Here is a 13401-nt window from a genome sequence, read left to right as displayed (position 1 = left end):
CAAAAGGCAGGGTGCAGCTGACCTGGCCATGAGGGCCCCACCAGCCCCATTCCGGGGGTATCGGAAGAGACCCAGAGACCCAGGACTCCATCACAGGAGGGCCCCGCAACGGAAAGGTCCGATGCTGACTGAGCAGCAAGTATTGGCCAGGTGTGGTTCACTCGAAACACAAGACAGGCACCGCTGAACAAGGGCCGCTGTGAGAAGCACCGCTGAACAGGGGCTGCCGTGAGAAGCACCGCTGAACAGGGCCCCGCCGTGAGAAGCACCGCTGAACAGGGCCCCGCCGTGAGAAGCACAGCTGAACAGGGCTCCGCCGTGAGAAGCACCGCTCCGCTGGGCCCTTCCTGTCAAGCACCGCTCCGCTGGGCCCTTCCTGTCAAGCACCACTCCGCTGGGCCCTTCCTGTCAAGCACCGCTCCGCTGGGCCCTTCATCTCAAGCACCGCTCCGCTGGGCCCTTCCTGTCAAGCACCGCTGGCCCATTGGCAGTCCTGGTTCTGTGTCGGGCAGGGCTTCACGAGGCACTCTGCCCACCATGCCTCCTCCATGACCAGTGGACTCTGTTATCCACCTGATGGACTGTGGCTTTGCACTCCCCAGGATGGCACAATGGGCAACCCACCCACTGTATAGACTTGAGAGACTGTGGCTTTGCACTCCCCAGGATGGCACAGTGGGCAAGCCACCCACTGTAGAGACTTGTGAGACTGTGGCTTTGCACTCCCCAGGATTGAACAGTGGGCTAACCACCCACTGTATAGACTTGAGAGACTGTGGCTTTGCACTCCCCAGGATGGCACAGTGGGCAAGCCACCCACTGTAGAGACTTGTGAGACTGTGGCTTTGCACTCCCCAGGATGGCGCAGTGGGCATGGAGGCCCTTCGTGGATCTGGCGTCGTGGACTCATGTGGCTGAGGTGCCCCCACTTCCCTTCCCCCTGAGGTGCCTGTTTTTAATTTTTGTGATGCCCCAGCAGTGTTCCCTCCAATGGACTCGATCTCGCGTGTGGGCTTTGCCCATGTGTTGCTGAACATTGGCCCACAGACATTTGTACTTTGCATAACTGTGCCGGACTTTTGCTACTTGTATGGATATGGTTCTAGATGTGTAATAATTCTTTATATGTTGCTAAGAACGCTATATTTTATTGTTGCAATAATATAGTTCGAATTTTACAATCATTGCCTTTTGTCTTTGCTTTTTTTTTGTGGGGGTTTGGGGGTGTCACTCTGACTTTTTAATCTGCATTGGTGTGTAGGTATATCGGTGGGGGTGAGGGTGGGGGTGGGTGTGTGGTGTATGTGTGTGCCCGTAACCTTTCCTCCTCCCCCCTTCCCTGTGTCGTAGGTGCAGTACTCACCGTTGTCGTCTGCGGCGAGGTTCGTGATCCTGGAAGAAGAGCAGGAAGGCAATGGCTGGGAGGATGTGGAGTTCCGGTTCCATGCTGTCCCGATTCCGCGTGGAGTGTGTCGAGGTGAGCGTTTTCCATTGGAAATGTCTGTTTCCGCCGTGTTTTTATCGGCGGGGCTCCCGCCCCGGAAAAGGTGGCGGATTGGTGAGTCGTGATAGTGTGGGCGGTACATTGTCTGCCACCTGCCTGTTGGCGGTGACCGCCGCGCTGTTTGTTTGTCCCGCCGTGGCGGTCGGAGTGTTAAAGTGGCGGTCTGTGTTGGCGGTTCCCGCCAGGGTCAGAATTCCATTTTTTTGACCGCCTGCCTGTTGGCGGGTTGGCCGCCGCTTTCACCCCGACCGCCAGGGTCAGAATGACCCCCTTAGGCTCTACTTTAATGTCTGCCAGAGGTGATGTTTTTCTAGGCCAGCAAGAGTCTTCAACTTGATCTTGGGTACAGGTTCAGCCATCTTGATTGTTACAACATTTGATGAATAGTGATGAATCTACAGTAACAATCATTTTACCAATTTGTTTCTAGTCTCACCATCTTCATTTTTAAGTATTATTTTTGTATTCCTATCGTACTTGTTATTGGGCACCAGCTAACTCAGTATTCAGGATGGCGCTGATTAATGTAAGACTAAGGATATGACGGTGCCTTGTTGAAAAAATGTGAATTGGAATATGCATAAATTAAGCGATCCAATAAGAAGAGGGAGATGCTGGATATGACAGAACAAGAAAAACTGATGATTTGTGGCGTTGCTGGGGAAGACTTGCTTGACTGTGAAAGAATAAGTCAGCTTAAAAGAGGCTAGATGGAACATGATGTTCATTTGCCTAAAATACACATGTATCTTGTTACATAATTTGACTCGGATCAGAAAAGGAGATGTATTTGTAAATTTAAATAATAATCATCTAATGATGATGAATATATATATGTTAGACTGGGAGGTGATTTCAACATCCCTCCAAAAGTATTTCTGGACAGAAGTGTGACCGCTAGGAAGGATTTGGGACAAGGCTGATCATATGACACACTTCAAAATATAGGTGCTGGTGGCCCAATGCTCACCTGTGTGGGGTATTTTTATTTTATTTTAATTTTTTTAAGCAAACTGTGTGACTGAAGAGAGTAATTGGTTGTCTAGATCACTCCAGCTTCTAGCTTCTTTTTACTGTTCATAGTCTGTCTGCCCAGTTCTGCCTATGCAGTACCTTTTCTGTGGCCCTGGTTCCTGTTTCTTTCTGTCCCTGTGTTCCCATGTGTGGTTTTTCAGAGTCCTGGATTCTAAATCCCTGGGCATTGTGGGTGTGTGTTCAACCATTTGTAGGTTCTTTGTTTAAAGCTTTTCCACTTTCCTTCACTCTTCTTCTGTCTTTCTTTGTCTTCTTAACCACACTGCCCCTTCTGATTGCTCGTTTTGTATGGCTCATACTATAATGAATGCTAACCTTTGTGGTGCCATGTTGAGAGATGTGCTGGGATATTAAGGTTGTCGTCTGATTGATTTAGGGTGCAGAATGGTGCTGGATAAGATGTTGTGATATTCAGGGTTGGATTCAAGATAGATGATGTAGTGTGATGTATTTAGTGGGTTGTGTTCCAGCGTGGCATCTGGATAGTTGTACCTTGCTAGGAATGATATTGTTTTACTGGTGAAATGTTAATAAGTGATAGTGGAGTGTTGTGAGAAATATTTGTGTTCTGAGACTATGAAGGTTGATTGTTGTGTGTGCTAGTGTTTTCTGTCTGTAGATAAGTATGGTGTAGGGTGAAGGTGACATCAGTTGTGCCAGAATGTGTTACATGGTTGGTGAAGGGTGGGAAGATGTTGAGGGGTTAGCCTAGCAGGGTAAAGGTACCAAACTGTAACATACATTTTTGTTCCAAAGCAAATAATGTCATGGTCCATGATGTATATTTAATAAAAGCGATTGTGATCTGTTACTGCCTCATTGACTGATTTGTAATAACCAGCATGGAGAAACTGAAGTTGCTAGCACAGTATGCGACATACAAATAAAAAACAGGAATAGAACAGTTGATTTCAATGTCGCAAATCTTACAATTTTTAATAGTCTTGGGTAGTAAGTGGGATAATTCATTAGATCAATCTATGATCATTTCAGCATACTGGGATGAGTGAACCAGACCGGTAAGTAATTGTGGACTGTGGGGATGTTTTTCACTGAAGGATTCTGAGTGACATCAGTTATACATTGACGTCAAAACTCGAGTTGTCAATGATGCCACTCAGAACTTTAAGGTGAAAAGTATCCCCATTATTCACATTCGAGCCATCTATAATGTTATATTATATATAGCACATTAAATCATGTGCTTCTCCTTCCAAAAAATACGCAAGGCAAAAAAGTGAAGAGAGGGCCATGCATAATATGGTCTGCAGTCCAAGTGCTAAAATAAAATCTGGCCTCCTGTCATCAACCCACACGACCCTCATACTATGTTCTCCCCCCTCCCATCAATATATAAATGAATACCAGCCTTCTGTCACTCACTCCAGCACCCTCTGAAAATAAGCATTCCTGCCCAAATACAAATGTAAAAAAATGTGGTCTCTTGCCACTTACAAAAACCATATTCTGTCCCATCCCACCTCTTCCCTGTCCAAAGCCATGCTCGGAGAGCCGGCGCTGCACTGAAGGCAGCTCTTTGAGAGTCACTTGTAAGTGCAGGTTACTTTCTTCTGTGCTCATATGGTAGAAGGTGGTTGGCACAGGCACAACATTGCCCACGTTTCTTTGTGTTCCTCCTTGTGAGAAATGGAGGAAGATAGCTGAGGCTACCAAACATCATTCTGACAATGTGCTTGGGCCTCTGGAGCCCCAGGCGTGGTGGCAGAAAATAAGGGAATTTATTCCTCCCTTGGTTTTACAACAGTGGTGTAACAAATGTCATATCTGCATGGTCACCCTAACTTCTTTTTTTTCTTTTTCTGGAATCATCTTTGCCAGGACTCCACCAGTTTAAAACCACTACATTGACAGATAGAAAGGAAATATGCCTTTGCAATTTAGGAAATCCTATTTTATGTATTCCTAAGTAATGCCTAAAGTGTGCTTTATAAGCCCATATAGCAGGATACTAATGTATAAAAACTGAGGACACAAAAAATGACCAGACATAAAGCAAAAGCTGTTTCTCTGTGTATTCCTTGCCAGAGTCTTCTCAGAACAAGTCTAGGTGGGATTAAATGTGTTATTTCCTATCTCCACTTGGGGAAATTGTACAAAAATGCTACAAAGTTCTTTCCTACCTAAACTTCAATATGTGACTTAATGGTGAAATCAGATTTGTGATAAATGTAAGTGGAAAAGTAACTTTGTAAAACTGTACTTTGTGCTGTCTCGCTCAGATATAGTTTTAAACCCCTTCTGGCAATCATCACACCTCCAAAGCTCCAAGTAACCTTTCTCTGAGCCCATAATGTGCTAATTGGTGTTAAATTCTGACCCCTCAGCAGAAAGTAGCCTATTGGGAGTGACTAGGAACAGCTGATAGAGAAATGGTAGCTTTGCCACTACCTTTTTACTTGGAGAGGCCAGAGAGGGTTTCTCCTATTCATTCTCAGGACCTTCCCAGAGAGCCAGACTCCTATCGTATTAGGGGAGAAAACTAGTTTTGACTATATCCGATGAGTTGAAAGCTCATCTGAATAGGGGAGTGACTAAGGAGCTGAGGAAAGTATGACCAGTTGGCAGCTGGATTCTGCCATCATGAACCCTGGCCTCCTTGGTAATTGTATAGTAAGACATAGAGGAAGTGCTACAAAAGGAGGTCGAGGGATTGCATGATAAAACAGGGAAGACAGGGTGGTAGAATATCTTCATTTACTGGCTGGTGTACAGGATGAATCTGGTCCCTCATCCGCCACATCTATAGAACCTTCCTGGATCTAGGAAAATTCCACCTGAAGAAAGTGGCCCTGCTAGAAGAACACAACTCACTTTAGGAACTGGAACAGGAACTACTCTCCAATGATCAAGAGATAGTGGTTGACCCTGTGTTTGCCTGCTTCAGGGACAGTGCTGCGGAGATCTCTGAACTTATTGATATTGTGAAAAATCTATGCGTCACTGCTTTCCTAACTGCTGATATATTCTGAAATATTGGTACAGTTCATTTACAGGTACTCACATTTTGCCCAGCCTTTCTTTTCAATCTCTCTGTACCCCAACAACATTATCACAAACTTCACTTTACAAAATCCTCTCACTTTGCAGTTAAAGTAAACTCCAATCTCCATGTTAAAAGAATAAGAAGGAATCTGTCCGAAGACATAGTCTGACCATAGCTCTGTGTTTGAAGACTAGCAAATGTGACAAGACAAAAAAATAAAATGAAAAGTCATCTTTATTTTTTATCCTCCTTCTGAATACCAGTATCATTATTTTGGGGGTGCTGCAGCACTCCCCGCACCCCTACTTCCAGTGCCAGTGTTCAGCGACACAAGAAGCAGAAGGATTTCTGTAACTATTGGGCCAAGCTGATCACAGAGGAATTGACCTGCGGCAGACTTAGCAGAAGAGAGACCTTGTGCCTAAAAGCCTGCCCTGAGGAGCTAGGCTGACAAGGCGGAATGTTTCCAGCACTTAAAAAAAACACATTCCACCTATAGAGTACTGTGACAAGGCACTGAGGCTTGCCCAGGGAGGCCAGAAACCTAGGTTTCTCACATTTAAAACTTCCCCCCAACTAAAAACTAGTTCAGTTGGGACCTCGCAACCAGGGCCGGCTTTAGCGCTGGTGGCGCCCTGTGCGACAGTCTTTTTTGGCACCCCCTCACCCCATGACCACCTCCTCTGATTCATACATTACCACTCAGCAAATGTGCTATCATCTCTCCTTAGTCCTCCTTTCACATGCATTCATTTGTTTTAAAGCACTTGTAAAGGCTGTCTTTACTGATCGACTCAGCTATCCACATAAAATACAGTTCTGTTCTTTGCAGCAGGTGTATTAACCCTCTGCGCTACTTTATGGTGAGTCAAGTCTAAGCAGAGTGCTGTGCCATACTTTTCATCTGGAACTCCCTCTATCATATATTTTACACCACAGTGTGCTTGTCTCTTTCCTCATCATTTGTTGGCTGTTCCCACTCCTGTGTTGGCTTTTCTTACCTTACCTTTAGCCTCTATGTGCTCAACTATGTTTCTGTTATAAGCCTGTCTTCCCTCCACCTTATGTATGTGATTACTTTGAAAGCTCTCGTGTCTATCATTTTGCTGTCCTTTTCACTTTTAGCAATGCCAGTGAATCAGCAGTTCGTGCACGTGATTTGGCCTTGTACGCACAAATAGATGTGAACAAAAGATGTTAATTTCGAAATTGTCAGATTTTACTGTGTAACATGGAATATACTATCAAGTTGTAATATGAATTTTCAATGGAAGTTCTACAAAGCAAAAAGTAGGATAGGAGTGTATTGACCTTTAACAGTCAGAATAACATAAAAATATGATATGCTTTTTTTGCACAGAAATCCCCCCTCCCTCAAATCTCAGAGATGAGCTTGTGAACCTGTTTGTTGTGAACTGGACATGGGACAGTCCAAAAAACCTTACCAGTAATGCGACCTGTGAATTGATATATGAAAGTGTGCTAAACAGTAAAAAGGTAAGATGAGCTGTTCTATAATCTAACATTCATATTGAATATGAAGAGAACTCACACAAGTCTTAATCAATGGCCTAATTCATTAATGCAATAAAATATACAAAACAGTAATGGACAGAATGCTTGAATTAATCTCGGCCACTGGTAATCACTCGCAGCAGCATCCCGAACCATAAAATGTAATTCAGCTTGAGTGATTGACAGTAGCTGAGATAAATTCAAGCATTCCATCCATCACTTTTTTGTATACTTAATATGTCGCCCTAAGTGGGATGGGTATCTGCACACGTGGGTCCCGTGCACACTGTGCTGTTCCTGACTGATGAGTCGATAACTAGGGCGAAACCAGGCGTGGGTTGCTTGTGTTCCGTTTCAGGGAGGACCTGGCTTGGCAATTCAGGCTGGACTGTTCTTATTGGAGCAGGGTCTAGATTAATTTGGATATAGCTTGGTCCAAACTGAGGTGGCATGGTGTGAAGAATAGCAATGGATTGGGCTGCAGCCCAAGGGATTACTAGTGGCTGAGATTAATTCAAGCATTCCTTCTATCCCTGCTTTGTATACTTAATTCACTTACTCATTTATTCAGCTGTTTATGATGAAAAACCTAAATAAACGATTGTGTTGTGTGCTTAATATTTCCTTGATACAATATACGTTAAACTAGATTTTATACAACATAGAATCTTTCCTTGCATTCTAAGTGAATTTCGATTGTGTGTGCGTACTATATATTTCTTGCATAATTCATTCTTGCATACATCGTGCTTATGTATATTTCAATGCACATACATTACGTAACCATTATTTTACAGGTTACATGATGCAGCAGGCACATTGTGGTGTTTCAAAGCTTCTTCATTCTAGGTCTCTTATGGCTATTTGTGCACTAAACCACTTCTCGTTCCCAGGGGCTTAGCTTAGCCATTGAGATTCTGGTGGCGTGGAACTTAAATTTCCCAACTAAAAAATACTGGGACACCGGGTGGATGAGTGAGATGACCAAGGTATGGGATGGATGCTACCATGAGGAGTGGAGTCAATACTGATTGGCATTAGGCGGGTCTCTGGGGCTGATCTGGAGTTTGGCAGACAGGGTACTCTATCTCATCGGCAACAGAGTACACTATTTGACAAGCTCAAGGTCAGCCCATCTGATTTTTAGTCGGGCAGACTGCAAACTTTACGTCAATGGTGTAAAAGTCCCTCTGCCGGCCCTATGGAGCATGGGTCATCAATATTAAGCCACTTGACTGTCTTTTGTATTTAGAGTGGACGGTCAGATGGCTTTTTACTGTCCACCACCACTAGGTACAACTTGGTGGTGAGGTACAGTAAAAAAAGAAAAATGACCCCTCAGTCTGTGGGAGAAAACACCATGGTGTGCTGGTAATTTAGTTTTTTTTTTTTTTTTTTTTTTCAAAAACAAACTCACACTTTGGCAGTTTGTTTCTTAAAAAGAAAAAAAACTCTGGAAAAGATTGATGGACAGCTATCATGTTTGACTGGGCCATCTGTCAAATGTTTCCTACATTTAGAGGAGCTGCCAATGTGTAGAGATGTCTGTGGGACTGACAGACATCTCTAAATCTGTTGGCAGAAGTAAAGGCAGGGTGGCAGACATAAAGTCCACCATCATATTGCCTTTATGCCTTCTGCCAAACCCTAAATAAGGCCCTCTGGCAAGCGGACGAAAAAAGATGGGTTGGTATGCTACCTTGAGTGATTGCCTGTAGTTAGATAATTTGTAAACATTCCTCCCTTACCTTTTGGGTGTTTGTTTGCAGTACTATACCTGGAAATCTGAGACTAGTGCAGCTTTTCATGCTTGCTACTGCAAATGTTTGTGAATTCCAAAAAAGCAGTACATTTGCACCCATTCAAGGAGCACTTCAATTGGTGCAGATTTATGTAAGTAGATTTGTGACCCAAAGAATGAATAAGTTCAAACCTCAGAGTGAAATCAGTATGATGGAAAAAAAGACAACGACATAGGCAAACCATCTCAGGGCCTCTAGGTCCAACTACCAAACGAAGAAATAAATGGGGGATGTCATAACCAAAACACCCGTTCCCCCCCGAAGCTACCCCCTAGCTCATTCCATGTCCTCTCTTATTATTAAGCAGAGTCTTGTGTGTGTTTTCTTGCGTTGTAAAAAAAAATTATAATAATAATCCAGTTTGCACATTTAGAACCTCCAAGGATTTTTCCTTTATGAACTCTTTGTTTTTTATGTCTACTCTGGTCCAAGACATGCCAACAAGACTTTGGTTCCTCTATGATCAAATTTAAATTGCATTTCCTTCAATTTCTATGCAGCCCCTTTTGACACGTAGCTGGCTTGACCCTTTGACACTCTGCTATCACCTCACTCTGATAGTTTTGTTAACACTTAGCCAATAAATTTGTTGTAGAGGCATATGATCACATTTGACTTGCTATAAGTACAGTATACCTGAGTTATAGCTGGATATTGATTTATTTCCCCATTGCCTAACACGGTTTTAGTGCATCATACCTATGTGCTGTACATTGGATTATACTGCACTGAAAGACTACAGTGCTATATAGTCATTACCAGTAGTCATTACCAAGAAAGCAAAACAACCAGTGAAGTTGACGTATTTGTACACCTGAGCACTCTGAACAAGGCAGTATAGCGAGAAGACCTATTCCACCAAAATTGATGGCATCATGGAGGACTTTAATAGGAGCTACCACCAATTTCAACTACATACACACAATACATAATGACTTTTTTCATGTTAATTGAGTTGATCAAAACAAGTCCTTGGGCTTGGGTATGTTACCAGTCATCAAAGTTGTTTTTTTTTAAATGCCATTTCAGAAATGTCGCCTAGTAGTCAAGCATGACGAATCTGAATCATATTCTCCTTAATGCAGGAACTGAGTGACAACATCATAAATGTTTGTGAGCCAGGCTACATATCTATTTCACTTATTCCATGGATCCGTGTTTGTCTCCATGGTCATGTTGAAATCCTAGTAGGTTGTCTTAGCCTTTCAACCTTTCGAGTTTGACAAAATGAATACTGTACTTTTGGGTAACAACAAGCGCCCATTTCAGTAAATATTGAAAAGATAAGAACATGAGCCTTAGAATCATGTCTGTTTTGTTATACAGGTGTAATGCTGTGGAGCAACAAGTATGAGTTTCTCAAAACCCAGCCTCAGATTTTTTGTGTATAGTTTTCTGGCAGAAGCCATGTCTGCTGGTCTGCAAAAAAATGCGGAGTACCCTGTCTGCCAAACTTCAGATATGCTGTTTAATACCTTTTGGAAATTGGCATTTGAGAATATAAAGCAAAATCAATGCTCACTCTATTATATTAAACACATAGGGGGTTATTCCAACTTTGGAGGAGGTGTTAATCCGTCCCAAAAGTGACGGTAAAGTGACGGATATACCACCAGCCGTATTACGAGTTCCATAGGATATAATGGACTCGTAATACGGCTGGTGGTAAATCCGTCACTTTTCCGTCACTTCTCGGACGGATTAACACCTCCTCCAAAGTTGGAATAACCCCCATAGTGCATAGCTTACGAGATGACCTGATGACTGTTGTTTAAAGCCAGGACATAACTGGGAGCCAGGCCACAGAATGGGAGCAAACATCAACTTCAACTGTATACACACAATACATAATAACTGTTTACATTTTCATTGAGTTGCATCAAAACAAGTCCCTGGGTTTTGGTATGTTACTGGTTGTTGAAGTCCTTTAAAAATGCCATTTGGAAAATGTCGTCTGGTACTCGAGCATGATGAATCTTAAATTTATCCTCCCTCATGCAGGAACTGATGTATAACATCATAAGTGTTTGTGAGCAAAGCTACATGACTATTTCACTTTCTCCATGGATCCATGGTCCTTTTGTGAGGCTATTTGAGCATATGCCTGGGCACATTATTTAGTCCTGGGCCTGAGCCCTTTGCCGTCTCCCCTAGTTACATTTCACTTATATTCTTTTGATTTATTTTAGTAAAGCTTCATTTTTGTGGAGATGTGTTTTTTTTCTTTCTTCTTTTTATCTATTGTCCTTCCACTGAGAATTTGTCGTTCATTTCTTTGCACAACATTTTTATCCTGTGGTCAACCAAACTCTGTACACAATATTTACCGGGTATTGCTGGTCCAAAGAGTACATTGTCTAGCCTACACAGAAATGTGTGTGGTCACATCAGGGCAGTTTTAGAATAGCAGTTATGTTATTATAAAACATCACACTGCCCACACCAGGGTAGAGGAGACATTCCAGCCAGCTTGCTATCTCATGCTGCACATCATCACAGTTTCTGCAGAAACCTTTTGGTTCTTCTTTGTCTCTGTGAATGGACTCCCAGTAGACTAACAGACCTCTTCTTCACCTCTGAACGCAGGTACAGCAGTTGGCCTTCCTTCCTGGGACAAAGTAAATTTTTCATCAAATTCCTCCACTCCCATCAAACCCTCTAGACCATATGCAGCCACTTTTCTCTCTTCACTAGTAACATGTTGAGTTATAGCACGTGCCTTCATTCAGTGTCAAAGTACTGCTTTAAGATGCTCAATAGCATTAGATTAATAGGAGAAGTATTCAAAGGTCATGTCTGCAATTCAAATGAAACTGCACCTCATTCTGGAATGACTGTTGATTATCAACTGCAAGACTCTTGAGGCATAGGGCCTGATTTAGAGTTTAGTGGATGGGTACCCTGTGATAAACATGACGACTATCCCATCTGCCTTATGAGTGAATTAGGATATAATGCACTTATAAAATGGCGGCCGGGAAATTCGTCACGCCTACCCTAAATCGGGCCCTTTAGCTAAATGGATCAATAAAACGTAATTTTATACTTTCAAAACATACTGGCAGCTTTAAGATTTTTTGGGATAAGTAAGTAAGGATGGGCTGATATTGCAGTAAGGCTGACCTGATTTAAATTGAATTAATTACAGTTAAGATAGCTGTAGTTGACATGTTTGAATGTTTTGATAGAAGAGAAAGGATGAGAAATTGAGAGATGGAAATGATATACATATTGAAATTTGTTTGGAATTCTGAAATTTTCAGATTTGCTGACATTAATACAGTTATCTTCTATTCCCATAGATTCGGAGTACACATAAAAATCGCACAGCTATTCCACCTAATCTGAACAACGACATTTGCTTTCAAGTGAAGGCAATATGTGCAAACGCTGGCGAAAGTGACTGGGTGAAACGCTGTTCCTACTTTCTGAAAGGTAAGATATTCATCTATTGAAGGGGTTTGTGAAGTTCAGCGTTCGGGTTTACGGGTTGTGTAATAGTGCCTCTGTGCCCGCTTTTGTGCTGTCACAGAATTTCTATGAAGTCTTGTTGCTGCAGACTCACCGACATAACATTGGGACTTTCAGACTATTATAATGGTAGAACAAGAGGCCAGACTACCTGGACTTGGGCTCGGGAGCCGCTGTAAATTTAGCTACAACAGAGAGCAAGGTATGTCCTAGTTCATTCTATGGGTACGCCCAAGCCCTTCCTATTAGCAGTTCGGTGCCTGCGCATAAGGTTTCCAGGTTGTTTTTAAACAGGTAGCTGCGTTTGCCTCAACAGCAAAATCAAGTCCCTTGTGTTCCCGAATGATGGCCTCAGTGCACTGATATTGGTTCCTCCATTTTGTCTTTCTTTTGAATCGCTGCAGACACAGCAGTGAGGCTCACAGCTTAAATATGAATTCAGCCTCTTCCAATAACTATTTGTGAACAGTGCACAAGAGCTTATCTATTGCTGTTTGCTCAATTTATTATCATTGAGGTGATTCGAAGCCTCATGCTATGTATTAATATTTTTAGAGCTGAAGACGCTTCAAGGTGTGCAGGATTTATAACTCCTAGATTTACATTTTGTTAATGTGCGTGGTATTGCAGTAATCGAACTTTGAGAGGCTTAGCAACTGTGCTAGTTGGATCTCTTCTGGTCATAATATAGTAACTGTGTTTAGTAGCTTAGCATTGTATTTTGGGGCCTTTCTGACAATAAGTTTTTTCTTCTCAAATATGATGCTAAATCTTTGCCGCAGTGCCCCGATACAGAGGCCTCACCCATCATGGAAAGACTGAACTAGGTGATGATGTGCATTGTTAGACATGCCTACAACACATTTCATTTTGAGCTAATCTACACACGTTTATGTATGTTAACCAGAAACCCGTAAACATTTTTTATGTTGGTTAGCTGCTAAAAATGGAGTAACAATGCATATTTCATTTAACATCTAAGATTGCTACTTGTGCCGGCTTAGGAAAATTACAGTGTGGAACCGTGTCAATTTATCAATGATCGTCTGTGTTGTATTGCAGTTACTTTA

General features: G+C 42.5%; 1 protein-coding gene across 2 annotated transcripts in view; it reads left to right on the top strand.

The window, feature by feature from the left end:
• IL13RA1 (interleukin 13 receptor subunit alpha 1) overlaps positions 1-13401 on the top strand; it is a 332178-nt gene that overhangs the window by 84278 nt on the left and 234499 nt on the right. For both annotated transcript variants that reach the window (XM_069212531.1, XM_069212532.1), the window contains exons 2-3: positions 6904-7040; positions 12163-12295. In XM_069212531.1, the coding sequence (XP_069068632.1) occupies positions 6904-7040; positions 12163-12295 (270 nt within the window). The remainder of the gene's footprint in view (positions 1-6903; positions 7041-12162; positions 12296-13401) is intronic.

The sequence above is a fragment of the Pleurodeles waltl genome, chromosome 2_1, assembly GCF_031143425.1.
Source record: "Pleurodeles waltl isolate 20211129_DDA chromosome 2_1, aPleWal1.hap1.20221129, whole genome shotgun sequence".
Classification (NCBI taxonomy): Eukaryota; Metazoa; Chordata; class Amphibia; order Caudata; family Salamandridae; genus Pleurodeles; species Pleurodeles waltl.
This window is presented reverse-complemented; position numbering and strand designations above follow the sequence as displayed.